Raw genomic sequence first — 15078 nt, forward strand, 5'->3', positions numbered from 1 at the left:
TGTGCCTCAGTTGTCCTATTTTATAGATGGTAGTCACTGGTTTCTTGGAAATGTTGTGAGGATTATAATGAGCGAATGAATGTAACAATCTGAGAACAAAACCTGGCATGTAGCAAATACGAATTCTTGCTATTACTCATAGCATATAAGTGGATTGAGTTTTATGAAGATGGGGAAATTGTCAGATTTTTGTCCCTTTTCCTGCTTCTTGGTTCCCTCAGCCTTTTGAGCATCACATCTGCTGTATGCAAAGTGGGGAGAAGGAACGGAACTGGGGAGCTTGATTAGAGGTCACAGAGGCCCCCCTCACCCCGCCTTCCAGTGCTGGCTGTGTAGATACTCAAGGGGCCCACGGAAAGTAGAAGCTTCCTTAGAGTCACGGGATTTTTTTTTTGAGTAATCGTCCAGTCATCAATTATTTATGGAATTCTACTTTAAACTTTAGCTTCTGTTATGGACATAAAATTTATACATATCACACTATTTGAGAGTAGTTGGATATTAAACTAGTGTTAGAACCTGGAAATTAGAACTTTACTCACTTTAAGGAAGTTCTAAAATACTATAGGAATAACATTCCTTGAAGCGTTGGAGACATGAATGTATCTTTGAATAACAAACAGTATTTGGAATGGTAGTTCATGTCCTTTAAGGTTTTAAATAGTTTTTTAAAAGACTTGAGTTTTATATAACAGCCAGGAACTACGCAAGATAGAACATTATATATCAGGAAGGTTAAGGAATGAGTAATTTTCTTGTCGTTCCCCTCTAAATGAGATAGCACTTTGAAGTCTTTTCTCACCTGGGATCACCTAGAAGTTTGCATGTTAAGAGAGATTCTTGAGAGTGCTCCGGGGTGAAAGATCCCCCTCCTTCAGTTTTATTTACCCAACTCACATGTTCTTGAGTCCGTATTTCAAATGTAGCTCTTCTTCTAATAATTGTAGGTGATTTTTTTTAAAGCCTGTAGGAGTAGATACAAACATCTGTATACATTTTCCTCTTTTCTGCTTTCTAGAAAATGAATGGTCACCTCCGGTTATTGAATATCGCGTGCGCTGCCAAGGCTAAGTGGAGACAGGTTGTGCTGCAGAAGGCCTCCCGGGAGTCCCCTCTGCATTTCAGCCTTAATGGGGGGAGTGAGAAGGGCTTTGGGGTTTTTGTCGAAGGAGTGGAGCCGGGCAGCAAAGCTGCTGATGCGGGGCTGAAGCGTGGGGACCAGGTAAGTCAGCGCCATTCAGCTCTCCTTCTCATGGCACACACGCACTAATTACTAAATTCTACTGCACACCAGAAAATACCATTTTTGCCAGTCTGCCAAAAAATTGTAGGTATAAGTTTGATTCCCTCACACTGGGGGGCTATTTTTGTGTTGGTTCTTGTCATTTTTTTAATTTGACGGTCTAAGGGAAAAAAGGTTAGTGCCCCTCACTAAGTAGTCAGGTGTTGCATGTTTTCAGAATTCTTGCAGTGCGCCAGGTGGCAATCGATGAGATAAGGGAATAACCAACCACTTGAATTAGAGCCTTCTCACAAGTGATATGTCTGCTCTTTTTTCTCATGTGGGAGTTCTTCAGTTATAAACATGGTCACTTTAAGACAATTCTGTTAGAGCTGCTCTTTTAGATACAGTATTTTAAACAGCTTACTTTAAAAATATATTTGTCATATATCTATTATCTTTAATGCAAAGTTTGATAGAGCGTGGCCAGAAACAGCGTGGGGGTCTGGGCACTGCCAGCACGACACCTTTTCGAAGGGCCCTGCCCACTCTCCCGGGATAGGAGGCTCTGTGTCCGGCAACTTCAGAGTGTTCCAGAAAGCTCAGTGTGCGAGCCGGCCGCCTGGCGTGCTTGGAGGGGCTGAGCGCTTGCCCTCGCGGCACTCTCAAATCAGGTGGCCTGAGGTTGCTGTGGAGGGTGGTTCAGCTTCAGTGATGCTCCTGTGGTGGCAGAGCTGCAGGCGTAAGCAGTGAGCCAGGTCAGAGGCTGGGGGAAAGAAGGCACCGGGAGGAGGCTGGTAGGGATTTATTCTCTTCTTATAGGCGGCAGGAAACTGGAGAGTGATGTATTAAAATGTGATTAGCCACAAGTTTATTACTAAAAAGTGCAGTCCCTAGCCTCACCCCAGTCTGTTAATCACATTAATCACACCCTCCGGGGTTGAAGTTGGGGATGTGTGTTTGCTAACAGCCCTCCAGATGCTTCTCATGCAGAGCAGAGCGTGATTTCCCACACCTGGCTGAATTACTTGGGAAGCTTACTTTTTCTCATTTAAAGACTTTTGCGAATTCACTCATTAATTTAGCCATGTGGCTTTATTTTACTTTTAACTGAACCATACTATTATTGTTTTAAATGTTAAGGCATTCACATTAGAAGTTGTTCTGTACCTTGAAACAGTGGTTCTTGACCAGGGGTGACCTGGCCCCCCAGGGGACATTTGGCAATGTCTGGAGACATGTTTAATGGTACGACTTGGGGATTCATACTGGCATCTAGTAGATAGCAGCCTACAACAACCACCCCCCCGCCCCGCAGTAGAACAGCCCCCAAAACAGAGTTATCCAGCCTGGATGTCAATAAGGGAAGGGGTTAGGAAACAGTGGTATGAGGTTACAATGACCCCCTTTTCCCTTAAGGGGGCTTTTTAAAAAATAGGATTCTGGGTCTTACCTCAGACTGTTTATTAAGAATATCGCATACTTAGGATCGTGGAGTCAGTATATTTACTGTTCCCGGATTTTATTGTAAACACATTTAAGAATCTCATTCTTCACAGAAAAACACTGAAATTCAGTAATTTCATTCCTGAAAGAAGAAAGAGATTTATCATGCTTTTACTTCTTCCTCCAGTCCTCACAAGTATTGTTGAGATTATTTGAGATTTTAGATCCAGAATAAGAAGTCACTTTTAACATTCTTTTTAACAATACTTTTGACATTTACGTTAAGTTTTACAGGTTTACTACTTAGTTATTTAGACATACACCTAACTTAGGGGTTGCACTGATCACCTGCATTTCATCTGTGCCATGTTTCCTATCATTTTGATTGGTCTCCCAGTGTCTTCCAGCACTTTTTTCAAGAAGGGCAAATAGGTGCTGTTAGTTCTGTGTGCGTGTCATTGCACATCTGACCATGTTTTTGTTCATTGGAGTGTAAAATTCTTGGTCACCATTATTTTTCCCCTAGAACTTTTAAATACAGATAAATATCACATCATCTTAGTGTTTGTTGCTCAAGGCGGGTCAGAACCAGCCTTTGGTCCCCTCCCCAGGCCCCTGCCGTGATGCTTGCAGTTTCTTGTTTTCTGTCCTTGGAATTCAGAATGTTCGTGATGTGTTTAAAAATCTCTTTATTTACTCTTTTTTGTATGTACAGATGATCCAGTTAAGTATGTAGACAAGACTTTTTTAACTCTGGGAACTTTACCTCTGTGAATTTTTTTCCCTAATATTTTGTTTCTCACACTTCAAAAAAAAATCTTTTTGGAGCCTTTCTGTCAGTATCTGAGAGCAGTCCTCTGTGCTGCTGATTTTGCTCATTATGTTTATCGCTGTTCTTTTTCCTTGTAATTATTAATAGTATTTTTCAAATAAACTTCCTGTGTGATTCTGAGGTACAGCAAGTTTGGGGGGCCCCTGTGAAGGCTCAGTAGTGTCTCATGGAGGAAGAGCCAAACCGTACTCAGTGCTAGTTGCTTTTGGACTGCCAGACTCAGTCAATGGTAGGCAGTGTTATTACAGGGATGTCAGGTGCCACTTTCTCTCTTGTAAATACAGTCAGTTTGCATTCAGAAAGTTTCACTAAAATTTGTACATCCACACGCAGGCAATTTTTATGAGCTGATGACATGACTAAAATTTTTTCTTCCTGTAAACCAACCTGTGTTATTTTAAAATTTCCCTTTTACGATCCCAGAGCGAATGAACTTTCAAAAAAATGTTTATAGTAGAGATTTAGGGAAATAGAATATAGATTAAAAAATTAAACAGTCATCGCACTTCTCACAAGAGATATCCATTGTTCACTTACAGGTATATTTTGTTCAAGTTTAATTTTTTTATTTTTTCATTAAACTTAAAGTTTTAGAGGTAATAATACTTTTTTTTTAATTTGTATTTTTCAAATACTTTTCTGAAGATAATGGAAGTAAATGGGCAGAACTTTGAGAATATTACATTTGTGAAGGCCCTTGAAATTTTAAGGAATAATACTCACCTTGCACTTACTGTAAAGACCAACATTTTTGGTAAGTTTTGTTGAAAAAAACTCTCTAAGCTTTATTTGTTTGTTTTTTATTGTGATGGAAAAGGCTCATTACAGTGAAAACAAAGATAGTAAAATGTAAAAACATGTTTCTATCTAAGCCACTTGAACATTCTTAGGATCTTTGGTGTTGAGATATAATATTATGTGTTCTAGGATTATCATTTTTATTATCTGTATTTAATTATTTTGACATCTTAATACATTCTGAAGCACATGTACCACTGTACTCTGTCATTTATAAAATGCCTACTGAGCAGCTGTGGCGCGCTGTGCTGCACTAGAAGGCACTGAGACACTGAGTGAGGCTTAGAACAAGCTGAATGAAACTTAGGAGTCAGAATTAGTGCCTGCCCGCCCCACCCCGCCGATGTGCAGATGAACAAGTCAGTCTACTTCTGATGTTTCAGCTAGCTCCCGGAGATAGTAACATGAATGCCAGATTAGCTGTTTCGTGAATGTAAATTGAGTAAAACATTGATGTAATTAAGCAGTAGATTATAAATTTTTAACGTGCTCTACTTTTATGTAAAAATATTGATTACTGTGCCTGAAGATTCCTGTGCTTTGATTTTCTTTATATTTGAGTGAGGCAAGAATTAAGCCTGTACTTGTACTGCTTACTTTTTTAAACGTTTAGGAATGACTTTCTGTAGTTCGGTTTAATTGAATATCATTAGGTTTTCCTTGAAATTCTGAGAATGGCAACAGTATAACAATAGAAAACTACCAAAGATAATTTGAGTCCTTACAAAGTAGGGGGGAAATTCCTCTAGGTCATTTAGGTTGAAACTTAAGAAATACGAGTTGAATTTAGAAGCCGTGTCTATAGAAAAGGAAGTGTCCTGTTTTTTCCTCTTTGGCTCCGCTTTATCCTGCACTGAGTCATAATGAAAAATGAAACACAGTATTTTTCCTCATTTCACTTGAGTTCCTTTTACTGGATTGTGTCATGTGAACTCTGGTAAATAACTGTTCACAGTTACTAACGTGTTAAATAAGCAACAAGTAAGTAAGCCTTATTAGAGTTTAGTTTTCCTGGAGCTTAGAACTAGTGTCTAGAGACATCAGCTCTTGGGTTAAACTGAAAGGGTTCTGATTGTGAAAAATTGTGAGCAGAGCTTGCTCAGTCACCAAGACCAAATTATTTAGTCTCTTCCTGGGGTTCTTACACCTTTGATTTTTGTACCCGGCCCATAATAATTACTGACTGGTGTAAAATATTATGTATAAAGGTACAAAAATTGTTATAATACAGTGAATATTATATGTCCTTCCCTGGTCTATTTTCTCCCCACTGTCTATGCTACTTATTCTCTGTACCTTTTGCCTCACTCTCGTCCTCCTTTCCCCTCTTGCTAACCCTCCATGTGATCTCCATTTCTGTGGCTCCACTCCTGATCTCATTGTCCTCTTAGTTTGCTTTTGTTTTAGGTGTGGTTGTTAATAACTGTGAGTTTGCTGTCCTTTCACTGTTCATATTTTTTATCTTCTTTTTCTTAGATAAGTCCCTTTAACAGTTCATATAATAAGGACTTGGTGGTGATGAACGCCTTTAACTTGACCTTATCTGAGAAGCACTTTATCTGCCCTTCCACTCTAAATGAAAGCTTTGCTGGATAGAGCAATCTTGGATGCAGGTCCTTGCCTTTCATGACTTGGAATACTTCTTTCTAGCCCCTTCTTACCTGTAAGGTTTCTTTTGAGAAATCCACTGACAGTCTGATGGGTACTCCTTTGTAGGTGATTGTCCCCTTATCTCTTGCTGCTTCTAGAATTCTCTCCTTTATTTTAGTCTTTAGTTTCTCCTATTTTAGGGTAATGTAATTATGATATGTCTTGGTGTGTTCCTCTTTGGGTCCACCTTCTTTGGGACTCTCTGAGCTTCCTGGACTTGCTGAGAGTCTATTTCCTTTGCCACATTGGGGAAGTTCTTTATTATTTGTTCAAGTAAGTTTTCCACTTGTTGCTCTTCCTCTCCCCTTACTGGTACCTCTATAATTCGGATGTTGGAATGTTTAAAGATGTTTTGTAGGTTCTTAAGCCTCTCCTCATTTTTTTGAATTCTTCTTCATTTATTTCTGTTTGGTTGTTTCTTCCTTCCTTCTGGTCCACTCCATTGATTTAGTCCCAGTTTTGTTTCCATCACTATTAATTCCCTGTGCATTTCGCTTCATTTCACTTAGTATAGTCTTCATTTTTTCGTGTAATTTGTGACTAGAATGAACCAGTTCTGTGAGCATCCTGATCACCAGTGTTTTGAACTGTGCATCTGATAAGTTGGCTATCTCTTTGTCACTTAGAAGTATTGGCTCTTGGGCCTTGAGCTGTTCTTGTACTTGAGCCATAATGTTTTGGTCTGTTTGCACCTGTTATGTATGAGGGGTGGAGCCTTAGGTGTTCATGGGGCGGGGCAACCCAATCAACCCAGTGGCTGGGTTGTGACGCTATATATGGGGGTGAGGTCAGAGGGAGCAATGGCGCTTGTTCCATTCTTTCTCGGATTTTGGTCCCCTCTGCTGCTTCCCACAAGCAAATTGGGCCCTTCTGGTCTGGTTCCCAGGCGGATGGGTTTGTGTTCGTTCTTGAACCCCATGGGTCTCTCCAACGAACTCTCCTGTGATGCTGGGAGTCTCTCCCTTTACCTCAACCCCTGCAAGTTTTTTCGTTCAGTGCTTTTAGGTTTTATTTCCTGTCACTGGGGCCCTGGGTTGTACAGTCTGGTCTATCTCACTGCCCATTTTCACCTGGTTTATCTGTGTGAATGTATGTCTGGGGTCAGCCAGCTGCCTTGCACGCCTCAGTGGGTTGGGTCTGTTCGTTTCCTCCCTGAGATTAAGTCTGGCAGCCAGTGCTTCTTCCTGCCAGGACCCCTTTCTTCTGGCCACTAACTCTGCCCCTCTTACCAGTCTGGATGAATGGTTCATTGTTGTCGGACTTCCATACAGTTCAATTTTCTGTCTGTTCTGGTTGTGTTTTTGTTTCTAAATCTTTGTTGTCCTTAAATTTGGTTGTGCTAGGAGGCACAGAGTTTCCACCTACGCCTCCATCTTGCCTGGAAGTCAGCATTTACATTTTTTAATACAGTTAATACACAGACATGTTTTGATAATTAAAACACTAAAGAAAGATGCACTGGGGAACCATACTGTGTATAGTGTTCTGCACCTTTTCACTCAGTCCATCCAGACTCACTGGTGTAGAATGCACCAGGTGTCACCACATTATTGTTATCTGTTGAGCTGATGTCATGCTGACGGATGTTTTGGCTCATCAGTTTTGCTGTTTGTAGTGATGTAACGAAAATTCTTCATACTTACATTAAATGCTTGTATAGATGCTTACATATTTCTCAAAGTGAAATTACTCTGACAATTCAAAAAAAACTTCTGGAATTTTGCTTTCCAGAAGTTTACCCTCATCTGCCTAGTACACGTCCTTTATCAGTGTATGAGAATGATTATTGCTACACACTCTTTAGTAATGAGGGTGGGTGAGCACTTCCGTATATCTGTTAATATTTCTTATTTATAAATTGTCTTTAGTTGTCCAGCTTTATATTGAGTTACCTCTTGATTCATTTGAATGTCCTATTATCTTAAGGGTTGTAAATACTGTCCCCAAGTTATTTGTCCTTTGACTTTACTTATTTGTTGTGTTTTTTATTTGTGTGTGTAAACACACACATGTAGAGAGTGAGAAATTTTTAATCACATATGTTAAACTTTTATTGGTTCTTGGGCACCCTCATTTCTAACCTGCATATCTGGTACAGCTGTGGTGTTTTTTGTTTGTTTGTTTAATATTTATTTATTTTTAGAGAGAGGGGATGGGAAGGAAAAAGAGTGGAAGAGAAACATCAATGTGTGGTTGCCTCTCATGTGTCCCCTGCTGGGAACTGGCCTGCAACCCAGGCATGTGCCCTGACTGGGAATCGAACTGCGATGGTGTGATTCGCAGGCCTGCGCTCAATCCATTGAGCTACACCAACCAGGGCTCAGCACAATCATTTCTCATTTTCATTTACAAATCGGAAGCTCCACAGATTTTTATTTGAAATTACATACTCAAGTCCAGTGAAGATATAAACTACTTTGTACACTATCGAGCAGCCTACAAATACAGCACAGCCGGGGTGTCTGCAGCCCCTTCAGCCACCTGTTGCTGTTACCAGAAAACGCAAACACCTCACCAGAGTATGATCAGTTTCCACCTTGACCTCTGATCTTCTTCATTTCTCGAACATTTCCTTTTACCACAGGGCCTTTTAACTAGAGATTTCCTCTACCTGGAAATAGTTCCTCCTTCCCCTCCAGTGCCTAGTTAAAATCTGCTCACCTTTCTGGCCTCTTATTACACAGTGACTTAATTAGGGAAGGTTTTCCGGACCCTGCTGTCTTAATTAGTCCCTCTTGTTGTTATGTTCTCTGTTGCTGGCGTTCTCTCTGCATCTCAGACTGACTGCGTGTTCCACAACAGGAGTGCTCTGCCGACACTGATCATAGTGCCCACCCTGTATTTATAGGTCAGTAATATTTTTCAACTGGGTGGATATCTTGATTTTAGCTCAAAAAAGCAATTAATTCTCTCTTTACCACATGGCTTCAAGTGAAACTTCAGAATAGAAACTGAAGGGAATTTATTGTCTTTTAATCAAGCACAGACTACCTTTGAAAGGTGACTCCTAAAGATTTCCATTATTTTGAAGGCAGAAAATGTGCTTTTCAAAAGCTTGCAATATGCTTTGGTAATGTGAAATCATTCTGGCTGAAACTTTCACAATAGTCCAATTTTACAACTTGAAAATCAAATTATATATGTTGTAATGTGTCCATTCTTAAGGGTATTGTCCATTTGAATGTTACTTGTTAGTTCCTTAGTCTTGTGGCAAAATTGACTTGGTTGAGGCTTCAGTGGGCACAGTGTACGACTTGCAGCTGGTCCCCTGTGACGCTGCAGAGCACCACTGCTCGGGGCCAGGGCTGCAGCTCGGGGCCAGGGCTGCAGCTCCCGGGCTGCCTGCCTGGCTGTTCAGAAATGGGCAGCCTCAGTCAGGCTCTCATTCAGACTCTGCAGTCACCACGATGCTTAGGAAAGTCGCCTTCTACTTCAGCATTTATCTTTTTAGTGGTTTTTTCCTCTAGTAGTTAATCTGTCTTGTTTAAGAACATTTAAAACAACTAAAAAAACTTTTTTATGTCATTACTTTAACTGGAAAATGAATCACTAATAGCTTCTAGATACTTAGCCTTTGTATGTATATATATCTCCTTTTGCCTGATTCCAGGGAGATACAGCTCCTCTCACAAGGTCAAGAATCGCATCCAGGCAAACAGATTGCTAGAGAGGCGAGTCTGCAGATGCACTTGCATCCTCCTTCAGGATGAAATGACTCACTGGACTTGGAGTTGATAGAAAGTTCTCTGAGGATATTTGGCTTTCTGTACTTCAGACCACTGTAGTGAATGTTTATTAGTTGCTTTATTTTACTGAGTGACCAAAGTCTCATGCATGTGACACTGAGGAAATTGTCACATGTTACCAACTTTAGTGCTATTTCTGGTAGAAACAGGTCAAGTAAAGTTCTTCCCATTTTTAAAATGAATGATTTTTGCAAAACAGCCTGATACAGTGTTTATATCTCATTTCATTTCATCATTAGATACAACCTACATGATAGACTCTAAATATATGTTTCAATAAAATCTGAGTTGATTAGCAGTTATATTGCTTATTTCCTAAATAGGAACCCCTGAACTTCTCAACTATGCTGGTAGTCTGTCTGCTTTCTTTCCATTTTCCTCACTTTTTTAAGTCACTTTTGGACAACAGCAGGAGTTTAGTCAGGTATAAAAACTGAGAAGAAAGGTGGGTATAATTGATAAAGGATGGCTATAAATTTTATGACTAAGGCTGTGAAAGTCCAAGTGAGAGAGAGTAACTATGTCCTTAAAATTTGTTGTTTATGTAAAAACTCTGTAATCAGAAGAAATGACAGTTTGTTTATCTATTTCCACAGTGTTTAAAGAATTACTTAGTAGGACTGAACAAGAAAAATCTGGTATTCCTCATATTCCCAAAATTGCTGAAAAAAGAAGTAATCGCCATTCAATCCAGGATGTACCAGGAGATATTGAGCAGATACCACAGGAGAAGGGGCATAAGAAAGTAAAAGCAAATACTGTTTCAGGTGGAAGAAACAAAATCCGGAAAATTTTGGATAAAACACGATTTAGTATCTTGCCTCCCAAACTGTTTAGGTATGTAGTGCTGCTCTCAGTCACTGGGGCATTTTCCTGTTGTCTGTAAAATTTATATGTTGGGGAATGGACGTTTGGGCCCATTTTGGGTTTTATACAAATAATGCATCATAAAATCTACAAGTAATCCATAAATAAGAAAGAATAAATTCTGTGTGTCTCCCCATCTTTTCCATTGAAGTTACCACTGTTAGATTGTATAGTGTTCCATTAGCTGTGTTTTGAATTTTAGGATAAACTGCCCATTTTATTTTATAAAATCTTTTTTTTTGAAGGGTACACTTTTGCTACAGTTTCACTGTTTTGACCTACAAATTTGGACACCTTAAATTTTATGACACATTCACTAATTGTACTTTTTGTCTTTTAAATGATCATTTTCTTATTGCACTCTCTATTCCCTCTTGAATTCTAAAGCTGACCTTATTAATCAAAACTATTTCAATTTCCAAAATGAGATGGCACTAAAACTGAGTGAAATTTCAAGATTTTTCATGTAAATTAAGGTCTGTAAAATACTGATGAAATCAATCCACTGATGTGCCATGACTGGAAATGATTCTAGTATATATGATATCTGTGTATATTTCTCATTATCTACTTCCTTAATTAGAAGTTCTAATCAAATACAGCACTTAGCACGGAGTAGACTGGCAGTGCATTCTGACAAGGCATGCTCAAAGACAATACCTGGCTTCTGATAGTCCTGGCGCTAGGACAGGTGATAATTATAGAGCTGAAAAGAGGTGGTTCTACCTCTGAGCAGTTCGTGGAGTAACTCTATTCTTCCCATGTTTGTTACATATTAGGCACCACGTCCATAGATAGAAATATGGAAAGGTAAGTAGGACAAGTTTCTTGTCCTTTGGGAGTTGATTATCTGAAAGGGAAAGCAGGCTAGACATTGGTGCTTAGACAGTGATCAATGTTTTGATATGTAGAAAGGCCTGGTTGTTTTGACTAGAGTGTTTGTGTGTGCACACCTAAAGGTGAAGCGAGAGAGATAGGTAAGTGCTAGGTTGTGAAGGACTTTGAATGCTATGCCAAAGATAAGGACTTCTTCAAGTCATAGTAGGGAGCCAGAGAAGACAGAGGATGTGATAAGATTTGTGCTTTTAGGAACTTCTCAGCCTGTTTGTAGTTTGTAGTTTGAGGTTGAAGGTGGGGCACAATTAGCAGTAATGGCAAAGAGACTAATGAGGCAGCTTTGAAATAGGTGTCAGTTCTCATCTTTTATATCAAGATCTCAAAAGATTTCCTGATGGGAAATCACTCTCCTTCTTGAGATGTTATTTCCAGTCAGGGGAACAAATTTGCTGTTCCTTTAATTTGGGACTCACAAAGGATTGAAACATCCGAGCTCTGTTCTTAATGTCACTCATTTCCAGAAGGGTTATTACTCATTCCTTTCTCAATGACTACTCTCCTTGAGGTGAGTGGTCTATAAGAATCAGAACTTTAAAACAGCCAAGTTCTTACATTATTGAGCATACTGTAGCAGCACAGCAAACACTGTAAGAAAAGGCTTGTTTTCACAAGTGAGCATGAGTAAGGAGAAGGTAAGAGGACCAGCTTATATGGGAGAGATCGGGGACAGTGTAGGATGACCAGAAGTTGCTGTATGAAGACCCTGGGGAAAGGGAGCGGGAAGGAGGAAGAGAGGCAGAAGAGAGTGCCCACGGGGATTGCTCAGGAGGCAGTCCCCTGGGTTCCGGTTCCAGGAAGCCCAGTGGGTTTGCACTGGAATCTGCGTACCTCCTTTAAGTGATTCTCACTTTGAACAGTGGCACAGTTGTGACATGTGTCATCACCAGCTAGAGAGCACTGATTGTAACTGATGTTAGCTTGTTGGGTGCATGTTCCACCCACCTCTGCTGAGGCTTCAGGCAGGGAAATCAGTCATGTCCACGGAGGTGGACATGTCCCTCTTCAGAGGTAGGGAGGACTTCGTTACTCTGCAGTTTTTGCCGGACATTGGGTCCCGTCCAAAAACATCCACGCTTAGAAAACGTCCCTGAGTTCAAGTGGCCTATAACATTTATTTTTACTTTTGTTTTACAAGATTAATACATAAGAAATGCTATCATGTTTTATTGGTCTAATAACTATATTGTGGCTGTATTGCCAATAATGATCCTTCCTGCCTCAGTAGCCTAGGTGGGTCAGGTCAGGATTCAGACTGGGATACTGAGAACCACTTGGTGTGGACCAGATATGTTGACGACGTCTTTGAGCAGGGCCGCATGCCCTCCAGCCCTCGGGTTCTGTCTTTGGCTGCAGTAGAGGCATGGAAATTGAAGTGTCTAGGAGCAATCATTTGAGTATATTCAAGCACTATTTCTTTATAGTGTTACCCCAAAAATGAAAGATCTAGTAGGAATAGTTTTACTTAGAAGGGTTTTTTTTTTTCATTTATTAGTCGAGAAATACTTCTTGAGCCTCTTGCTTTGTGTGATAGGAGGCTGTTGGCTGTGATACAAACACAAGTAAAACACTGCCCTTCAGGAGTTAATGTCAAACTGCTGTCCCTTTTAAAATGTTTCGAATAAGTAAGACCCTATTAATTTGAGCCATGTATATACCAAAAATAGATTATTTTAGTAAGAACCATAAAGGTTTTCTACTGGAGTCTGTTTTGCAGAAGGAATTAATGTGTCATTATACCTTTCATAATGCCCACTTTTCATTTTTGAGAATGTATGTCATATTTTTTGGCACTTAATCATTAAAAATGCATTCAGACAACCCCTTTTGCTACACACATGGAAGACTCACTGGGTAGAAAACATCAGTAGAAAAACATTATATGAAGCAGATGTTCTGTATCAGTAATAATCTGGAATATACTGTTAGAACAGGAAGCTGTTTGAGGTTGACAAAGGGAATTTTAAGGCCAGAATTGATAACATACAATAGATACTAAGCTTAGGCTGCTGTGGAAATATAAAATGAGGCAACCTTTCCATAAAGCATTTGGGGAGTTTTTTACTAAGAGCGTTAAAAGTGTTCATACCTTTGAATCAGTATTCCATTTCTAGTAATAATTAGATGAAGCCTTATATGTGGGTGTTCTTAAGAATGTTGTCTAGAAAGCAGCAGAGCAAAACTGGAGACACCCTGAGTGTTGAGCTGTGAGGAACTGGTTTCATAGCTGCCGTGTGTGCTGCAGGACTAGGGGACAGGCGTTGACGGCATTGAGCGTGGTTTTCACTGAGGTGCACAGTTTTATGCTTAATTTTTGCTTCCTCACTTGCTTGTTTTCTGTATTTTTAAAGCTTTATACTGTGAAAAAAAATTTAATGAGTGGAATTCCACAATTTCTGAACATCTCCTATGTTTTAGGGCTCTTCAGAAAGGGCACTCACTTCTCTAAGTGGGAGATGTGTTGCTGTAGGGTACTGTAAGGAACCATGTCCACGACAGAAAGTGAATGGAAGGGCAGAGCAAATAGTTGGGATAAGGACAGTCATTCTCAAAATCCCTAACCATGACATCACTTTAAAAGGAAAGAATGTTTCTGAAAATTAGAAGTGAAAAAAGTTAGATTTTGAATAACATCTGTAAATTAAGACATAGCATATGGTTTTTATTGACCTGAAACTACTTCACAATTCATGAAATCTAATCTCCTATTTTTTAATCACTCAGCTTTTATTTTTTCTTTAATCACAGATTGCCTAAGTAACATCTTCATATTACTCACTAGTAGTCCCAGACATAGACTGTCCTGTTTGCTTATCAGAAATTAGTTTTTCTCCTCATTTCTTTTCAGCATACTTTTTTGGTTTGTTTTTAATATTGGGGCTATTTTTTATTTGCATATTGATATTTATGCAGCCTTTTAGTTTCATAATATAAAACAAAGATATACTTTTAGTAAATTTAGTGTCAGGGAATTTTTGAGGAATTTTCAAAACTGTCTTGTTTCTGTTACTGCATCACCTCAGGAGACTGTTTTGGTAAGAAATGACATGATTATTTGCAAATAGGCTTTATTAATTCAGCTTCCAAGCAAGCATGGATATTTTGCCAATTAGATACTGTTTCATTCATATCACAGCATGGGTTATACTTAACATTAGTAAAGTTTTCATTTATACATGCTCACACCTTGATTAACATGAATTATAAGCAGCTTTGCATTATTATAACTGTATACTGTCTTATCTGTTGCTTATTACAAAGCGGAAGTAATGCCAACATCAGTCAGAGATGTGTTAAATACTTTGTGCATTTCACACACTTCTCTTAGTCTCTGAATCTCAGTATTCTGCAGCTAACGCAGCCAATTCCCTTTAATAGAAAATTGTAAATTTCCACATTGTTAAAATTGTTTTTACTTTGATTATTAGTACGGCCAGCAAATCTCTTTAACAATTTCTTTCCTTGGATTCAGTTACCTGACCATCTTTGTCCAAAAACTGGCAGGTTTATTTAAAAAATTTATAAAAGAAAGGCTATTAATTTTTTTAACACACATACACAACCTTTTATTTTCTGCATAATTTAAATTGTTGCCAAAGTCCTCATTACGCTAGAAATATTAC

At 39.2% G+C, this 15078-nt stretch overlaps 1 protein-coding gene across 6 annotated transcripts in view; it reads left to right on the forward strand.

The window, feature by feature from the left end:
- The window catches only part of RAPGEF6 (Rap guanine nucleotide exchange factor 6), a 184575-nt gene that overhangs the window by 122655 nt on the left and 46842 nt on the right, over positions 1-15078 (forward strand). For all 6 annotated transcript variants that reach the window (XM_037050516.1, XM_037050517.1, XM_037050518.1 and 3 more), the window contains 3 exons: positions 1019-1222; positions 4146-4254; positions 10291-10531. In XM_037050516.1, coding sequence (XP_036906411.1) covers positions 1019-1222; positions 4146-4254; positions 10291-10531 — 554 coding nt within the window. The remainder of the gene's footprint in view (positions 1-1018; positions 1223-4145; positions 4255-10290; positions 10532-15078) is intronic.

Source organism: Sturnira hondurensis, unplaced genomic scaffold, assembly GCF_014824575.4.
Source record: "Sturnira hondurensis isolate 20B ecotype Veracruz unplaced genomic scaffold, ASM1482457v3 Scaffold0006805, whole genome shotgun sequence".
Classification (NCBI taxonomy): Eukaryota; Metazoa; Chordata; class Mammalia; order Chiroptera; family Phyllostomidae; genus Sturnira; species Sturnira hondurensis.